The sequence below is a fragment of the Thermobia domestica genome, chromosome 3, assembly GCF_964235325.1.
Source record: "Thermobia domestica chromosome 3, izTheDome1.hap1.1, whole genome shotgun sequence".
Taxonomy (NCBI): domain Eukaryota; kingdom Metazoa; phylum Arthropoda; class Insecta; order Zygentoma; family Lepismatidae; genus Thermobia; species Thermobia domestica.
The window spans coordinates 157,159,839-157,177,797 of record NC_137456.1 but is presented as its reverse complement, the minus strand read 5'-3'; the positions used below and the strand labels follow the sequence as shown (position 1 = coordinate 157,177,797).

General features: G+C 34.8%; 1 protein-coding gene across 1 annotated transcript in view; it reads left to right on the top strand.

Annotated features, from left to right (window-relative positions):
* The first annotated feature begins 2,805 nt into the window (after positions 1 to 2,805).
* The window catches only part of LOC145680826 (protein DDI1 homolog 2-like), a 114,052-nt gene continuing 98,898 nt past the window's right edge, over positions 2,806 to 17,959 (top strand). Inside the window, exon 1 of the mRNA XM_081751920.1 lies at positions 2,806 to 4,157. Within this exon, the coding sequence (XP_081608046.1) occupies positions 3,978 to 4,157 (180 nt within the window). The 5' untranslated portion in view covers positions 2,806 to 3,977. The remainder of the gene's footprint in view (positions 4,158 to 17,959) is intronic.

Sequence of the window (17,959 nt, the reverse complement as noted above, 5' to 3'; positions counted from 1 at the left end):
CTGCATATTATTTCACTTAAATACAAAAAATCATGCACTGGAGGGCTAATGTCTCCTTGGGTAAAAAATGACATCTGGTTTGTGAACTTAACTGAGAAATATCTACTTTGCTGCTTAGGTGACTCTTAACACTCAACCCTAAGTTTCTTAGCTTAGAAACGAAAGAGAAAAATACATTTACGAGTATTTGAAACTACCATCTCTGTGTTATTATCTTAAAAAAAAAAAAAAAGAAAAAGAAAAGAAAACCTATATAGCTTAATCTGTTTATAACATAATCTGTTATTGTGTTCATATCTTCATATGCTGCAATCCAATATTGTCATTTGTCTTTGACATTTTCTATAATGTTATACAGAATACTTACTATTTCTGTCTGTTCGTCCGAAGAATCAACAAAACAACGATTAGCTCCCAATTACATGGTAATACTAGATGAACTTTCTATATTGACGTTCATCATGAAGTAATTTCCGCTTCTGTCTCTCTCACTATATACATATATACAAAGGGTGTTGATTATAATCGTAATCGAATCAATAAAATATCCTTCCATTCTACGTTGAAGCATGCCAAGGTGACTAAAGTAATATATCACTTGTATTGGACATTGACTACAAAGGTAGAATTATTCCCACATCTCAAGGGAGCTTACGCCATTGATTTTCGCGTCAATATGAATGATTTGGAAAACCAACTGACTCTATAGAAATGATTCAGTTCTAGTTGCATACATTCTAATGAAGAGGGATGAGAGATACATTCTTGGTACAGCTACAACCGTACGTATTTTGTAAATCAGACACAAAACTAACTTCTTAAGAAAACACTATACAATATGTTTCATGTGAAATTTCAAGTATATAATTAGCTTGACAGTAAATATAATTATGTAAACAAACATATTACCATTTAGTTATAGATAGGAGATTACTTATTCAGAAAGACAATGTTCTACGTAAAAAGAGTACTTCTTGTTCTGCATAGTTCATAGCTATATGTATATAATATTTTTTAAGAAGCGATGTGTTATGTATGATATGACTTCACGGCTAATTTGGCTTATTATTTCAATTTGAATTACAAACGCGTATATCCATATTGCAACATGTACGGTTCGTTTATTTTTATAGCTATATATAAGGGCCATTCTGTCCCCTAGCACTCCGTCCAACTCCTTGAGTTCCGGCCTGGTATTTAATGTTTGAAACATATTACTAACATTAGATAATGTTTCTATAGAAGAAACTTACTCAGTCAAAAGTATTTAGTAAAACTACAACTTCCGTGTTATGTTATTTTTAGTTTATAATTTCTTTTTTAAAAAAAGAATTTGAAATTCTAAAATTATCGTATTAAAATTCGATAAATTCAAAAGAGAATAATATCAAATTCATACAGGTAGAATTTAAAATAAACATAATTTAAAGTGTATCATAAAAGCGTTTCAAATTTCGACTTAACGTTTTATATACGTAAATAAAATAGATGGTCAAAATCTTATATTTTTCCGCATGTGTTTTGTATTCAGTGTGTAAATTGAGTGTTGTTTGATAGCGAAGACTTTTCAACTTTTGCTGACTAATTATATACAAGTTCTAAATTGAATTTAATAGATAATACCTCCTTATTTGTTCGAAGATTAATGTCCATTTTTAGAAACTAGGCTTTATTAGCAACGGGGTCCTTGAACTTTCCTTCCGATGACCCCCATTTTGAACAATACGGTGTATATACGTTTTACTGAATAATATACTAAGGAAAAGATGAAACTAGGGTTTACTTGAATTAGAAACCTTCCCACTCGCAAAACCTGAAATAATGCTACTGTTATTAGGTGTAGATCTACGGTTTTCACCTTCCATGCAGCGTAATAGGTACCTGGATCTACGGAAAGAACAGATCAGTACGCTAAACTGAATAACCGGTTTAAACAATAAATGACATCGAAGAAGTTAGATGATTTATAGAAATATGAAGTTAAGAAATATGAAGTTTTACATATTTAAAGAATATGAAGTTCGATACATCAAAAACTTATTTCTCTCTTGAAATGATATCCTATATACTACAGTATGATTTTTTAATTAAGATGTTTCTATGGATTTGTAGGTTTTGCATGATTTATTTTCAAAATAGACTGTAGAACGCGAAAATTGACCTTTATGTGAAAATATGTTTTTTTTTCATGTATTTTTACATAAAAAAATCTAATTTGTCATTACTATTTATATAACATATACCATTTTTCGAAATATTGACAAGTTTGCAATTTACTTACGACCAGTAAGTCAATTACAGTATTTTTAATTTCAGCAAGTGAATTACCAATTCCATTCTCTTAAACCATATTCTTCCCTTCTCTCTGTCAGTTCTGCGACTGTAAACAACGTATTCCTGCTTCGATCACCGCTGAGTTGGGAAATGACTGATGGATTATGATAGCTGAAAATAATATGCTGAAAGCTCATATAGCTCTTTATCTCAGAGGACTTTTTCCAACTCATGACCGCTATTTTATCCGAATGTTAATTTTTGTCTTCTGTTTACCAGTTACCGTATAATACGTGAAATAATTCGATTTTACTGAGAATACCTTTTTATTGCTCTCATTTGTCACGTTACAGATTCCGTACTGTACGTATAGATGTATAATTGATTCTTTTTTTGTATTGGTGTTGATGAAGTTCGTTTATACACATATACATGCAATATTTCGATCGATAGTCAAGTAGGTCTACGCGACCTTCTGTTCCCCGCCTCTCCTGCTCTTGTAAGCTACATAGCAATCGCTCGAAAGTCATGCTGGTACCCGCTCTACATTCGTAGGCTCTCTCTATACAATAGTATTCAGTCCCCGAGCAACCGAGTCACGAGAACTGGTGGGCAACAAGGTGCTGTGAAAGGGACACGCAACACTTTTATGAGCGGAAGTGGCTTAGTAGTAATATATTAAAGACGTTATTCTTCTGCTTTTCTTAATTGTTTGCATAAAACATTCAGAGTCCCTAGAGTGCCCTCTATCACGTGAATAGTTCTCATGAACAACGAAATTAATAAGTGAACACAACTATTTACAAAGTGAATTGGTGAATATTACTCAGTTGGAAGGAAGCTCAACCGACAAGCAACTGTTTGAAATGTTACAGTTTTAATTGTGGAAAGTGGATGTTCTACTTAGTTACTTTAAACTTCCGTTATTTGACATTTCGGCTCAATTTACCACAATTAAAACATTTTAAAATGTAATCATCCCAATAATTATACACTGTGATAATAAGACGAAAAACCATATGTGATTTGACAACTATCGCTAATCAAGTATAATGCGTCTCCAATTTTTGTTAGAACAAACGTAGGGAGAAGCATTATTATTATAATTTAGACATGATTTTTCTTCCGCTTTTATTGTTACCTTGAAACAGTTATTTCAAGTGTAAAGAATATATAGTTTAATATAGTCCATATGTAGTTAAAATATCTTCTCTAGTAAAGATACAAAATATCTACGAAAGTAATTTAAGAAGTCAATGTCTAAGTTGTTACTTGAAACGAATTCTCATTAGAAACTTCTAAATATTAGTGAAAAGTTTATACTGTGAATCAGTATATTTCTCGAGAATTAAGTGCATCAACAGAATTAAAGAAGTAATACTCGTGTAAGTGTTGATATATATTTAAGTGCTAATTTATGGCTTTCTGGCTAAAAGAGTTAAAACTGTGTCAATTCAAGATTGATTGTTGGTGATTCAGTGTTACACCTCTTTAAATTACTAGAAAATGGAAGCAATGAAATTAACATTTGACGTAATATACACTAAAAAAGAAACATTCTACATTAATATAGTACTAAACAATAATAATTGTATCGTGCTCAACAACTATTAAATGCACTAAAGAGCAGCAAAGCGTTAGAGGAGAGCCAAGTGTTGTGTTGGCATGCAATTGTGAAATAACATATTCCACCTTTATGAGTAATGGGGAATCGAGACATAATGACAATGAACCAAGATGATATTTTCTCTCTGGCTCTGAAGCGCCAAGCTCAGAGAACGAGGGGTGGAACTGCTCATCTGGACCATGACCACGACTACAGTTTCAACTTAGAAGACACCAAAAGAAGAGCCATCTCTCCACTCCCCATACCCAGTACCAAGGTAAGCATAGCAACTTTATATTGATTACATCTTTAAATTTTAATATATTTTGTTAAGTTCTTGGATGTGTACTAAACTTCCAGCCAGTGATGAAGTGCGTCATGAAAATCATTGTGCAGGAATCAGCTGGCCGGTGACCTGCAGACTTTCTGACCCGAATAGATCCATAAACCAGAGTGACCCGAAGACAACGAAACATCTTCATACATATGGAAAGTATGTTTGAGATTGCTAATGTAATTGTAACAAACATGAGTCCCTCTTTTCTGACTTAACCTAGCATTTTCTGTCTCTTTTCTTATGTATATACCTGCGTGTCAAAGAACAGCACTAGAAGATGACTTCAAGAACTATCAAAACACAAGCACGTAGACATCACAGAAAACCAAAGCTACATAGTATTTTCTATGAGGAATGTCAAAATTTAGTCGAGCGAACCTATAAAACGTGTTATGCAGAATATGTTTTCAAACAGTGTTTTCATACATTCTTCTATAGTCTGTATTCAAAACTACGGTATTATTTTTCAGTATTGTAAGACGAATAAACATGAATCATATTTCAAATACTCAAGACATGGTACCGTGATTAAGAATGCCACTATCAAGAATCGAACAGTGACTATCCGAGCTCTGACACTGGACATCATAAATCCACTATAATATTCCTTAGTAATACTGTAGGGTTTGATGTTATATGAACCGCTTCCGGGTCTTCCAGAAATGCCATCTAGACAAGGGTGATTCGGACAGATTTCGTGACATAAGAGTTACCCAGGTCGTTCGTGATCACTGAGTCCAAATTCAAGCAGAAAACTATAGTCTATGAACATGGCGAAAACTGTATATATTTTGTTTAAAATTTTAATTTGTAGATTTCTTTTCCGCGGTGTGTTTATTTTTAATGGATAAAATTCTCGGTATTTTCTTGTGTGATATGTATCAGCGAGATGCTTTCTTTTTATCACTACTGATATATTATCTGCGTTATCTCAATCAAAACCTATGGTGTCTATTCTTCAGGAATGTTGTGCCTACAAAAGATGTAAGGACGTTCCTGTAATGAAACAAAAATTATTTAAAAGTTAGCTGGACAATATAAAAATCTGTAAAATGCACAATATTCACTGAAGAAGTTCGTTTCAAAATTTATACTACAATGCGCTGAATCAAGTTGTCTATTTCTTTTTAATTTCCAGATTAGAACAATACGACATAAAATCAGTCTTAAATGGTAAGGTCTCATTGCTAAAAGGAATAATAGAACTGTTTTCTTGAGAGAAGACTAGTATAGGCTATGCTAGGGTAGACACGGAATGAGCATGGTATAAACAACAGATGAAGTAGATTATATTCGTTTATACTGTAAATTGTTCCGAATAATACTAGTAGATTGTTCCAGCGTGAGTTGATCATAGAGTTGCAAAAAGTAATCTTACTCATTCGCATTTTCTCATGATGTCTTTTTCTTTCAATTCCGCAATAATTACAAGGATAGTTTATTTATTTGTATTATGTACAATAAATGGCTGGATTAGAGTTTATCGTTTCTTTCAGCAGCAAGGCTACTGAGGCGTTGACCTACAGCTTAACACCTATAGGAACACATGTTCATTATTAACGTAGAATTCTAACCACACGAGCTCTTTCCGGGAGTCGAGTCCGGGTTTCCCACGCCGGAGACGCGTTCGCTGACCATATGACCAAGAAGAAGCTTTTATATATTGTACAATAAACAACCAGACACTTAGAAGAAAGTGGGAGAATGAATTGCGGCAAGAATTACACTAAATTATAAAGCTATTTTGTGACGTATGAAGCTCAAAATGTCATCACATAGTTTGAAGTCCCTCCTGTTTGTACGAAAAGTGAGAAAAGTTGTGTAATTGTATTAGGACAAAAGTATTAATAAAAGTCCGAAAGTATAGCATTGTCTGGAATTACTCGTTTACGCAAGTAATACTGTACACATAGTTGGATAATGTCATACAGTGTCATCGTAAACACATACACACCCATTTTTGAAAACGAAGATCGATGTTCATGTGAGAATACGAAAATTCATGGTCTTGTTGACATCGAGACAAATTTGTTGAGGAAAACTGCTAGACAATAAACAGATAACTAATGAATAGACAATTAACGTTACATTTTGATTATGCATCGTTTCAAAGATACCTAGTGGTGTGTGCATGAACCCTTGTCAGTAGTTGTCTCTTTACTTCAACGAACAGTTGTATATGCGCTAATTCGATCATGTTGTAATATGGGCAAAATTGGATGCAAATCTGAGACATGCAATCTTACTGTTTTCATTCGAGTGAACCTGTTGAATAGTGTGAAGAACATGCAAATACTATAAAATTCTGAAAAGATACTGTTAACTAGAACGTGTTCAAGTCATTATTTTAAGAGAAAAGAGTCATTATCAGTGAAAAATTGCTCAGCGATCGGGCGGAGCAGTGCGTCGGACTATTGAAAAATAGTTACAAAGTGGTGTGAATATTACACAGAAACGCACCGATCGTCAAAAAATAGCAATTTCTCTTAAGGACAAGTTCAGTAGAAGAACAAGCTAGCGGGATAGACGTTAACCACTCCGAAAAAGAACAATAGAACTATGGAATAATCATTTCCAAATGGTATAAAATAGACCGGTGGCCCAACACCTTCAGAACTGTGGTCTTGCAGGTAGGATTGAGGTAAAGAAACTATATCTTCAAGCAGAGAACATTACAGAAAAATGCTTCTGGGCCAAAATAAATAAATAAAATAAAAACTGCAACGATGAACAATGGAAGTGGACACTCTGTACTGGTGAATCTAAATACCAACTTTTCGCCTTTCAATGCGAGAAGTTTATGGGTCGTCGTCCCGAACAGTAATTTAATCTCCAGCGTGTACAACCTACAGCAAGACACGGACGGAAAAATTAGCATTATTGTTTGGGGATTCTTTACAGACTATCCCGTTGATGACTTAGTTCGAACTAATGGAATAATGGACAAAAGTAGGTTTCAAAACGTTTAAGTAAAGCATGAAATTCCATCAGGGTAACTTTCGGGTACATCCATTGGACTTGGGGTGGTAACTTTGTACTACAACACGATTAACATTGCAAACCTTCTTCCAAACCATGGGGTAATTATCTGCAATGAAGAAGACGCTTACAACACCAACAAATGAAACAGTCACTACAGTCTCCGGATTTGTAAGTTATCGAGCTCTTGTAAGATTAACTTGATAGGACAGTCCGTAAATATCTGTCAACGAATACTTTGGAAGGCTTTTCAGAGCTACTGAAGTATCATAGCTTTGCAAAAGTGGGTTTAATTAATCAAACAAATGTCTGGAATTTGTTACGCTCTTATCAAAGCTAAAGAATAGCATTTCATTGAAGGCAAATATACTTATTAAATTTCTCTCAGAGGAAACGGGACCATTATGTTTCAATTTCTTTATATGAGCAATGATGTTTATTTTACAGAACAAGTCCAACAAACTGGGTTTTGTATGGATACAAGTCTTTTTTCTTTTCGAAAATTCTGATAAATCAGTAGTGTGCTTAGACTTTTGACAATGACTGTATATGCCAGAAACTTCGTTAAACAAATGTAATATAGTGTATAATATTATTCCAAATTTATATAAATTTATTATTTTGGTGAAGAAAAGGTCAACAGCATCAATAAGGTTTTAATAAGATATTTGAAAATTTTCGGTGTATTCACATTCATAGCGTAATTCAACAAGAACAATCCGAGAATGATACATTCACTTTAATGCTGAAAGTTGAGAAATCATCTAGGTCACAAAAGATAAAACGGAAGCCAGTAAGCTAGCGTCTAAAATTCTGAAGGGTAGTATTCTTATTGGTTATATTTGTTTAAACTGTTATACTTGAATCGAATTTTGATTGCAGTCTCTTGCACAATGGACACATGATTAGTTACTGAAATCGTAAACGGTCTATTTTACGTTTGTCAACTTAGTCTGTATGCATACTCTTTTTTATGTCTTGAGTTTGCTCTTATTTGATAATATATATGCTCATATTTGTAGAACATTTTCAATTTATATAACACTGTTTTTTGACTACTGTAACGCACAAGAATTTTTTTCGAGGCATTCAACACTTCGTGTTAATCTGTTGCATGTGCTTGGAGGATTGATTACTGTGATTAAATACAGTCTAGTTTACTATTGTCAGCTTATTCTCCATGTGCACATTTTTACTTTTCTAGCTGAGTCTCTCTCTCTCTCTCTCTCTCTATATATATATATATATATATATATATATATATATATATATATATATATATATATATATATATATATATATATATATATATATACGGATGGTGATCAGAAAAATGGAAACACCTGAACGAAATTGCAACTTACCAGATTAATATGGTGTCGGGTCACCTTTCGCCTTCAGAACAGCCTTAATGCGACGTGGGATGGAGGTATAGAGGTCGTGAATGGTAGCAAGTGGAATTTTACACCATTCCTCGTGCAGGGCATCGGCCAGTTCTGTGAGAGAGGACGGAGGTGGAAATCGTCACCGGAGTCGTGTTTCCAAGACGGACCACAGATGTTCAATTATGTTGAGATCTGGGGATTGGGCGAGCCAGGGTAGGTGTTGAACTTCTCCGGATCTTCCTCAAACCACGCTGCAACAACGCCAGCTGTGTGAATGGGTGCATTATCATCCTGGAAGATGGCGTCATTGTCCGGGAACAACATCCGGACCATAGGATACTAATGGTCTCCTAAAATTGCGACATAATCGTTGGCAGTGATTCGTCCGCTAAGTGTGACCACAGGACCCAATGAAAACCATGATATGGCGGCCCACAGCATCACCGAGCCGCCGCCATGTTTCACAGTTGGGCGGAGACACTGCAGATCATAAGCTTCTTTGGGCGTTCTCCACACATAAACACGGCCCGTGGTTGGGAATAGGGTGAAGGATGACTCATCCGACCATACCACACGTTTCCAGTACTCAACGGTCCAAGTTGCATGGTTACGGTACCATTTGCGGCCTGCGAAAGCGTTATGGTCCCTGATGAGCGGTTTGGCCCGTGCAACACGACCCCGTAAGTTCATGTCATGTAATTCTCGGCGGACTGTGATTGTCAAAACAGGGTGGGGGATGTGCTGATTGAGTTCCTCTGTCACTTGCTCCGCAGTGGCACGACGGTTCTGCGTGACAATGCGCTTTAATACCCGGCGTGACCTGTCACTCAAGATTTTCTTGCGCCCACTGTTCCGCTTCCCCGATGTGGTTTTCCCGTGTGTTGTGTAGGCCGTCATCACGCGACACACCTAACACAGTTAGCACTGCCGTCACACTCACTCCACATAACCGCGCACCAACAATTTGCCCTCTTTGAAAATCTGAGAGGTCTTCCATTTTACACTACCTCCGTCTGCTGCAGCCACTGGACACTGCTGTTCCACTGCGCCTGACGTAGTATGGAGACCGACCTAACACACCACCACCAGCGGTCCGGCGCTGCGGGCGCCACGACACCACTGCCAACCCATACATCTGACGTGTTGCGAACTACAGGTGTTTCCATTTTTCTGATGACCATCTGGATATATATATATATATATATATATATATATATATATATATATATATATATATGCATATTATTCTGTTTTGTGTTTGTTTTAATTTGTTAAATTAAAAATTTAATCTTACTTGTAAGTGCACATAGCGTACCCATCGAATTTTTCGAAAGTTTGGATGATACGGTCTTATGACATATTCTAGTACTCTCAGAAAGAGATTCCTTTTATACGGTTCAGATAAGTCTTTTGATTAGCATAATAGACAAGGCTCCTCTTCAGAACGCACTACTTATTTCATTTGTTCAACGTGACTGTTTATGATTATCCAGAGATCGTTTTTCACATTATTAATGTAATTATTAGTTGGTTAAATAGTGTGAGCGTTCCTCTCAGCAATGAAGCCATATGAGACATGTGTTTACAGGTTCAAGCGGAATCTGAACAACATTATCTCTCACCGGGAATCGAACCCCTGTCTCTGGTGCTAAAGACGCGTACGATAACCATACAGCCAAGAGGAAACTCGATAACTAGATTAAATTGACCAGTTATCTTCAGGAAAATTGGCAGTGGGTGATGTGGAATAGTGGATTACGTATTAGGAATCTCGACGGCTCAAAACCCATGACCGCTACGAGATGGAGTTTCAAAATGTTCCGCCTTGGAAGCTGTGCTGAAAGTCCTGCCTCGTCTCGCAAAGTATAATTGAAGAGAAGGATCTCGAAATGAAAATACTGTCCCATCTCGTGTCATAGGTAATACTGATGACTGGCAATCATAAGAATTTTTCATCACAGAATCCTTTTATCTTACCCAGGAAATGCCGAAAGTATACCAAATAATAAGACCAGTATGGCTCCCTTCTCATCTCTGAAATATAGTCACATTTAAAATCAAGTATTGAAGTCAGTACAGTTTTAAAATGTAATTGCCATTACTTTTCCTTTAATTATTATACTTGATTGTGATACCTAGTTTTTTATTATTATATCAAGTAAAAGAATAAAATATTTTTTCTGCCGCAATGAGATAAAAATGTACGTATAAATTCGTGTACAAACTTAAACGCATATATATATATATATATATATATAAAGTACTCTAGAGTCATATTTCCTTCCATATGCTCTGTTTTAATATTAAATTCACTATTGTTTCAAGGATTGATATATTTGACATTTTGAGTTTAACGTCCCGTTGAGCAGCGAGACTATATGAGACGTGGACCTACTGATTAACGTGGAATCCGAACCACTGTGGTTGTAATCCAGAAATATATTTCAAAAATATCTCAGCAACATGAGATATAAATGTAATACATATAGGTCTAATATACATTCAAACTATTTTAGGAGAGGCAGTTTAGATTTGTTTTTTATTTCATTCAAAATATTTTTTAAGTGAGTTTTATTTCACAGAGTGAACCTACAGTAGACTTCCAAACTATAGGAATACTCAAAAGAAGGTAGTACACCTACAACTACCGGTTGCAATAGATTAATAAAATCAAAGATTGACCCTGTTTCTCTGGCGCTGAATCTATAGTAGTAACAATCTATAGAAACTATAGAAAATCAGTGAATCTATAGTGATAAGTGAATCTATAGAAAAACAGTAACATATAGCGAACAGTGGCTATCTGATATATCAGAAAGCCATTACTTACTATGCCTTACTGTTATTGTTCTATGGTGATAAAAGTTCAAACAGGAAATCGTTAATTCGAACCGCTTCCGGATTGAATAGATGGTTAAGGGAGGTGACAAAACATATTCTTGGCAATCTAAATCTATTCCAAAAAGTTACATCTCGATATCTCTTACCGTCCTTGCTCTACAGAAATCAGTATTGAAAAAGAAGACAGTACTAAATTTAAACCATTTCCGGGTTTGGTAGAGTGTTGGGGATTGTGATGATAAATTATCTTGACACCCTGAATCAGTTGCAGAAAACCGCTTATTGATATATATTAGACCTACCATTTTTGTTCTATAGAGATGAATATTGAAACCGGAAGTTGTTAATTTGAACCACTTTCGGTTTGGATAGTGGGTTAATGGAGGAGGTGGAACCTATTCTTGGAAAGATGAATCAATTGAAAAAAAAATCTCAATATCCCTTACCTTTCTTGCTCTAGTAAAATCAATATTGAAAACCGGACGTAGTATTATATTTCAACTACTTACGCTTTTGGTAGAAAATTGTAGAACCTACTCCTGAGAAGCTAAATCGATTGTAAAAAAGTGCATCTCAATATCACTTGCCATTTTTATTCTACGGAAATAAGTATTGAAACCTTTATAATAATAAATTTCAACCGCTTCTGTTTTGCTAGACTGTTGGGGGGTTGTGACAATATACTCTATTGAGACACAGAATCGATTGCAGAAAACCGCTTACCACTATATCTATTACCGTATTTGTTCTATGACGGTAACTGTTGAAACCGTAGATGACTAATTAGAACCAGTTCCGGTTTGAATAGAGGAATAATGAAGGAAATGGAACCTGTTCTTAGGACAATAAATCAATTGGAGAAAACAGCATCTCGATATCTCTTACTATTTTGCTCTGTGAAAATCAGTATTGAAACCAGAAGTAATATTAAATTTGAACCAGGTTTTGGTAGTGTTGCGGATAGTTATGGTATGTTGGCTTGAGACGCTGAATCGTTTGCAGAAAACTGCTTCTCGATATCTTTTACCGTTTTTATTGGCGAAGAACTTTGAAACTGGAAATAACTAATTCGAAACACTTCCGGTTAGTTTACTAAGTTGATGGAGATGATAGAACCTATTCTTGGGACGCTGAATCGATTGCAGAAAACCACATCTCGATATATCTTACCGCTTCTGCTCTGATATCTGTTGACAGACAGACGGATGGACAAAGTCGTTCTAAAATACTTCCGACAGGTACATAAAACAGATTGGAAGTATAGAAGTCTTTTAGACTTCTAAATTCCCCCTTCCCCCCAAAAATGAAATTATGAAATCGCTGAGATGATTAGCTACACGCTCGACGCAATTTAAGTCAAATTTTATCTTCCATATGTATCGTAAATTGGGAAGGGGTTCAAATACTTTCCATAAACCTATTATCCAGTGCGAAGAACTGGCATTTAAACTAGTGTTTAATAAAAATTTATTTTCACTCGCTGTGTCGCACAAACGAGTCAACATATGATTTTCCCAATAGAAATCAACCCTCTGTTTCCGAGAAAACTTTTATATCCTGTACACTATAAAACACACATATGGCTCCGGGTCTTTCCCGAGGTACTTTACATAAACAATAACAAATATGCTCGTAACTTCCTTCAACTCAACGCTGAACATCATGTGTGCTTGTTGGGAAAAGTATTTTAAGGTTATATTTGATTATTCAGTGGGTGTTATTCCACTTTAAGGAATATTTTCTCCAAGTCTTTAAATACAAAGAGGAGTGTGTGAAGGTGAATTTCATAACATTCAGCCATATTTATTAGATAGTAAATTTGTAGCCTGAAACATATAGATTATTTTTTACTAGATATTATGTAAAGGCGAGTTATTTAGGGGGTCAATTCTTCCCCTTTGAGTTTAAGAAGTATACATATTTTAAACAATAATATAATAATGAAAAATATGAACTATTTATATATGGAAGAGCGGCAGTAGCTCAGTGGTAGAACGTCCACTTCTCCTGCGTGAGGTCTCTGATTCGATCCAGCTCGCGCCAAGTGGGCTTTATGATGGATAAACACCGTTGTGATTCTTCCGTCTCCCACTTCTTGAATCCACGTTTCATTCAGTTTCTTCATCACTGTATTTTTTAACATATATGGAGCAATGGTGGGACGTAAAATTGAAAGATTTCATTTCATTTCACTTTACACTGATGGAGTATCTTATTCCCTCCCCCTCACAGGTGACATCTGAAATGACTATACAAATTACTAGGGTACGAACAAAATCAGTTATCAGAAGATTCGTAACCATTTTAATCAGCAGCAATTACATTTAAATTATTTAGTTTGAAATTTTAAGTAGACCAGCCTAATCCAAGATAACGTAATGGGCTGTTCATTTTTTTTTTTATCTCTGTATTCTTAATTTTCTAACTTATGATACATGTATCCAGTGATGTTCTTCAAACAAATTAACAACAGGTTTTATGGTTAGTATAGTAAATGGATTTAATTATGTATTATCATTATTATTAGCGAGGAGTTGACTTTATATTGTAGAGGAAGTTTGATGGAAATGACAACTAGGAGTTATTTTTCGTAGTACAAAATTTCACTAGTTTCCACTTTTAGACGGTATTCACATAGTTCGAACCATTTAAACAAAAACTAACTCTTTAGTTCAGATTTCTTTATTTGTAATAACATTGTTATGTCTAACGGCAGTGCTTTATCCAATCATCTCGATTTCTAGGGGAAGGGGAGGGGGAATCTAAAGCTTTAGGAAGAAGATCATGTTCATCACCTATTTGCTATGCCTATACAGAATGGATCATTTATCTGAAAACGCTATTGTAATTCTTAAACTATTAGATAAAATGCAACGAAATTTTGTAGCTTACAAATATCGATAGGGGGCCATTGTTTGACAAACTACAGTACTACGTGAGTAACAGTGCTGGCAACTCAATATAAACTTATAGCTTTTTTTCTATTTTTAAAAATAACACTACTTTAGGTTATTACATATTTCCAGTCTACTACATGCTAAACGAAAACTGACAATACTGCAAGGACGCTACAGCATTACAAGCATCCGTAAACAAAAAAATTTTGAAGACCTCTACAACATTAGTAATGAAAGTGATACGGACGTATCAATGAACATCGGAAGTGTCTTATGACATATTTCTAACGAGAAGCAACAAAGTTACAAAGGATTGAAAATTTGTCTTCGAAAGGTTTCGCTTCAAAAAAAGTGATTGTATAGCTATCACATTCAATGTTATATATTGTTTACAACAAACATAAATATTCTAATGGTATTTAGAATGATTTGGTATCTCAAACCGTTCCAGATATATGTATAACATTGGAAAGATTGATATAGGCCTTAGGCTTAAAATGACGTAACTTTATGAAATTATCCTGTGTCTTGGTCTGTAAATCCGTTTCCATTTGTGATAGCATAGGCACTTGATCGAACTGCGCCAGAGTTGTTTGTCTCTTCTCAGAAAGAAGAATATTGGTCTTAGATTGTTCAAGACTACAAGTGATACAAGTAATGCAAATACATAAAAGTCAATCTTGGCACATTTAATTATATCTCTGTAATACCCATCTATTTTAAAGAAACATCCATTATCTCTTAATAATCTTATTCGTCTTATACATTCTTGTAATCTTCCTTCTATAGACTAATCTTAAAAAAAATTAAAATGAAATTTTTGAGTTTTACGTCCCACGATTATGCCGGTTAGTCTAAAGGCGACGGCGATTATGAGAAATGAATGAAATGGTGGAATGAAGTAAGTGGAAGAAAACGGAAGAACCCCGAGAAAACCCACGCATGTTGTTTGTCCACCACAAAGTCCACACGGTGGAAGCTGGAATCGAACCAGGGACCCCAAGCACCGAAAGTGAACGCTCTACCACTGAGCCACCGCATCCCCGTTCTATATTCTAAGTATTGATTCATCTGTCATAATTGTCCATGTACCATTTTTCTTCTGTTTTCAACTGACTAAATGTGCGTGTATATCATGACAACTCTAGCCACTCTGTTCTGCATTCCATAACACTTTCTGCCCAACAACATCTATCACTTCCGGCTTTAATATCAAATTCTTCCGGTTTCGGAGCCTACCATAGTTTCACAAAATATGAAAGAAACCTATTTGTTTCTAAATATATTTCACACTGATATTCAAAATAAGTCACTGGAAGAATTACTGGAATAGAAATTATTTCCATTGATTATCTTTGTAAGAAAAGGAGAAATTTAGATATTAGTAATTTTCTGTACCATTATTCTTTTTGTAGCTCCCTGATCTGGGTCTTTTAGATAATTTGTAGAAACAGTTTATGCAATCCCATTGCTTGATTACCATATTCATTTGTGATGACCTTTATCAAACTTTTACTTCCAAATATTTAATATTGTATTTTTATTAGACTATATGTGGGGTTATCAAACAAAAATTAGCCGAGGACCAAGTTAATAAATTAAAAAAAGATATAATATAACATACTTCTAACATTAGTATATGTATTATGTGATTACTAGATCAGCTGCTCTGTAACTAATGGGAAAATTGTATATTACTTGTATTGCGTAGAAAGCTACCTGCAGCAGAAATAAGGGATTCCATTAAACACAGGTTTTACTGTAGTATATTTAATAGTCTATTTACATTTATTTCTTTATGAAAAATCTTGAACTGTTACAGCGAACGTGTTAATGTCTTTCTATTTTTTTCGTCCTAATCTGATTCGTCTCGTTCTAATTTTGTATTCATGAATGAGATTTCGCGTGAGATTCGTGCCAAGTTCAAGCTACTTTTATCACTTAAGTAGCGGTCAAAGACACAGGCGTAGACAAATATGCTTTGGTTCAAGAGTCAAAGTTCACTATCTCGTTTCTCAGAAAAATTATACTATTCGTGATGTTGATTTGCATAAATATAGAGATTAACCAGTATAATCAGTGGATTTTTTGTTTAGTTAAAACACTGTTATCAAACATGAATATATTACTACATATACTATATTATATTACTACATATACTATATTATATTACTATATATATACATATATTCAAATCCCTTGTATATGAAAACTTTGTATTACTACACGATGAAGCAATAATTGTAAATTACAATCAATCAATAATTATAAATTCACAAAGAAATAAGGCATTATCTTAGTTAATCATAGAATATAAATGAGATATATATCTGTTACGTATGTCTAGCAGCACTAATACTAGTAGATTAGAATTTAGTATGAAGTATTATCAAAAGCTTTTCAAAAGTCACACAGATATCATATATATGACAGTGCATTTATTTATTTATTTTGAAAAATGCTATCACGCAATAAAATGCTAATACATTCTTTACTACGGGTTACGTGAAAGCGCACTATGAAAAACACATAATTAAGAGTTTTTTTTTTTTTTTTTTTTTTTTTTTTTTTTTTTTTTTACACATTCAAACTAGGATATGTTGCAGTTCTGGCCGCGACTGTGCATTTGATCCGAAAGTGATGAATAAACGCATTACACGACTTTGGTTTGTGGAATTTCATGCTGGTGTTGAGCCAGTGAAAAATAGCCCTATGACCACCTACCAACGGCAAAACCTCGAGAAAACTAGGTGTAGATCGAGGCGAGTTACATACAGTATAAAACATGGCACGTCGTTGGGCGACTCAGTCCAACCAATAAGGTGAAAGAGTCGTATTCATGGATGCTACATGATTTGATACGAGCCACTAAAGATCTCCGTCTGGAGGTGTGCAGTTTTCTGAGTGCGCGGAGTAACCGGGTAATTTTCCTCCATCGATTCGTTACTTATGACTAAATATAAATATCTTATGGCAATCGTATCAGAACAGTTGTTAGGTCGTGTTCATTGTCCAATACAGTTTCTAAAACCTTTCCTTGGCCTACTGAAGGTGCTGTTTCTCTTACAATGATCCATGATAGAATGATCCATCATATCTTTCTCCAGCGAGGCAAAACCTTAACTGTCAACTGTTACAGTACTGAACTAAATGATATGCATCACAAATTCGTCCACAAGGATCCAGCAATGATCTAAAGATTGAACAACACTCTATGCCCATGTGTCGATCAAAGGATGGTGCAGATTGTCCATGAGTTACAGTATGGGACTGTTGCACACCCACGGTATTATCTTGACGTCTCTGCCGCTAACACCTTCTCCCTTGTCTGGATCAATTCTTGGCAGGGAAGAACTTCGCTGATGACCGGGAGGTGCAACATGCAGTTAAAGACTTCTTCGCATCTCAAATCCAAACTTCTTTAATTGAATCCAAACATTCACTCAACAATGGTAAATGTGTGTGGCTGTAACTGGAGACTACTTTAAATAACAAGACATTATATGTTTCTTTTTCTTTTCTGTTTTTGGTTTTGAAAACAACACACATCAGTTGAACATTTCAATCAACCAAACTAATAATTAACCAATACATACTTAACGAAGAGCACAATTTGATACATTTATCAAAGTAATTAGCT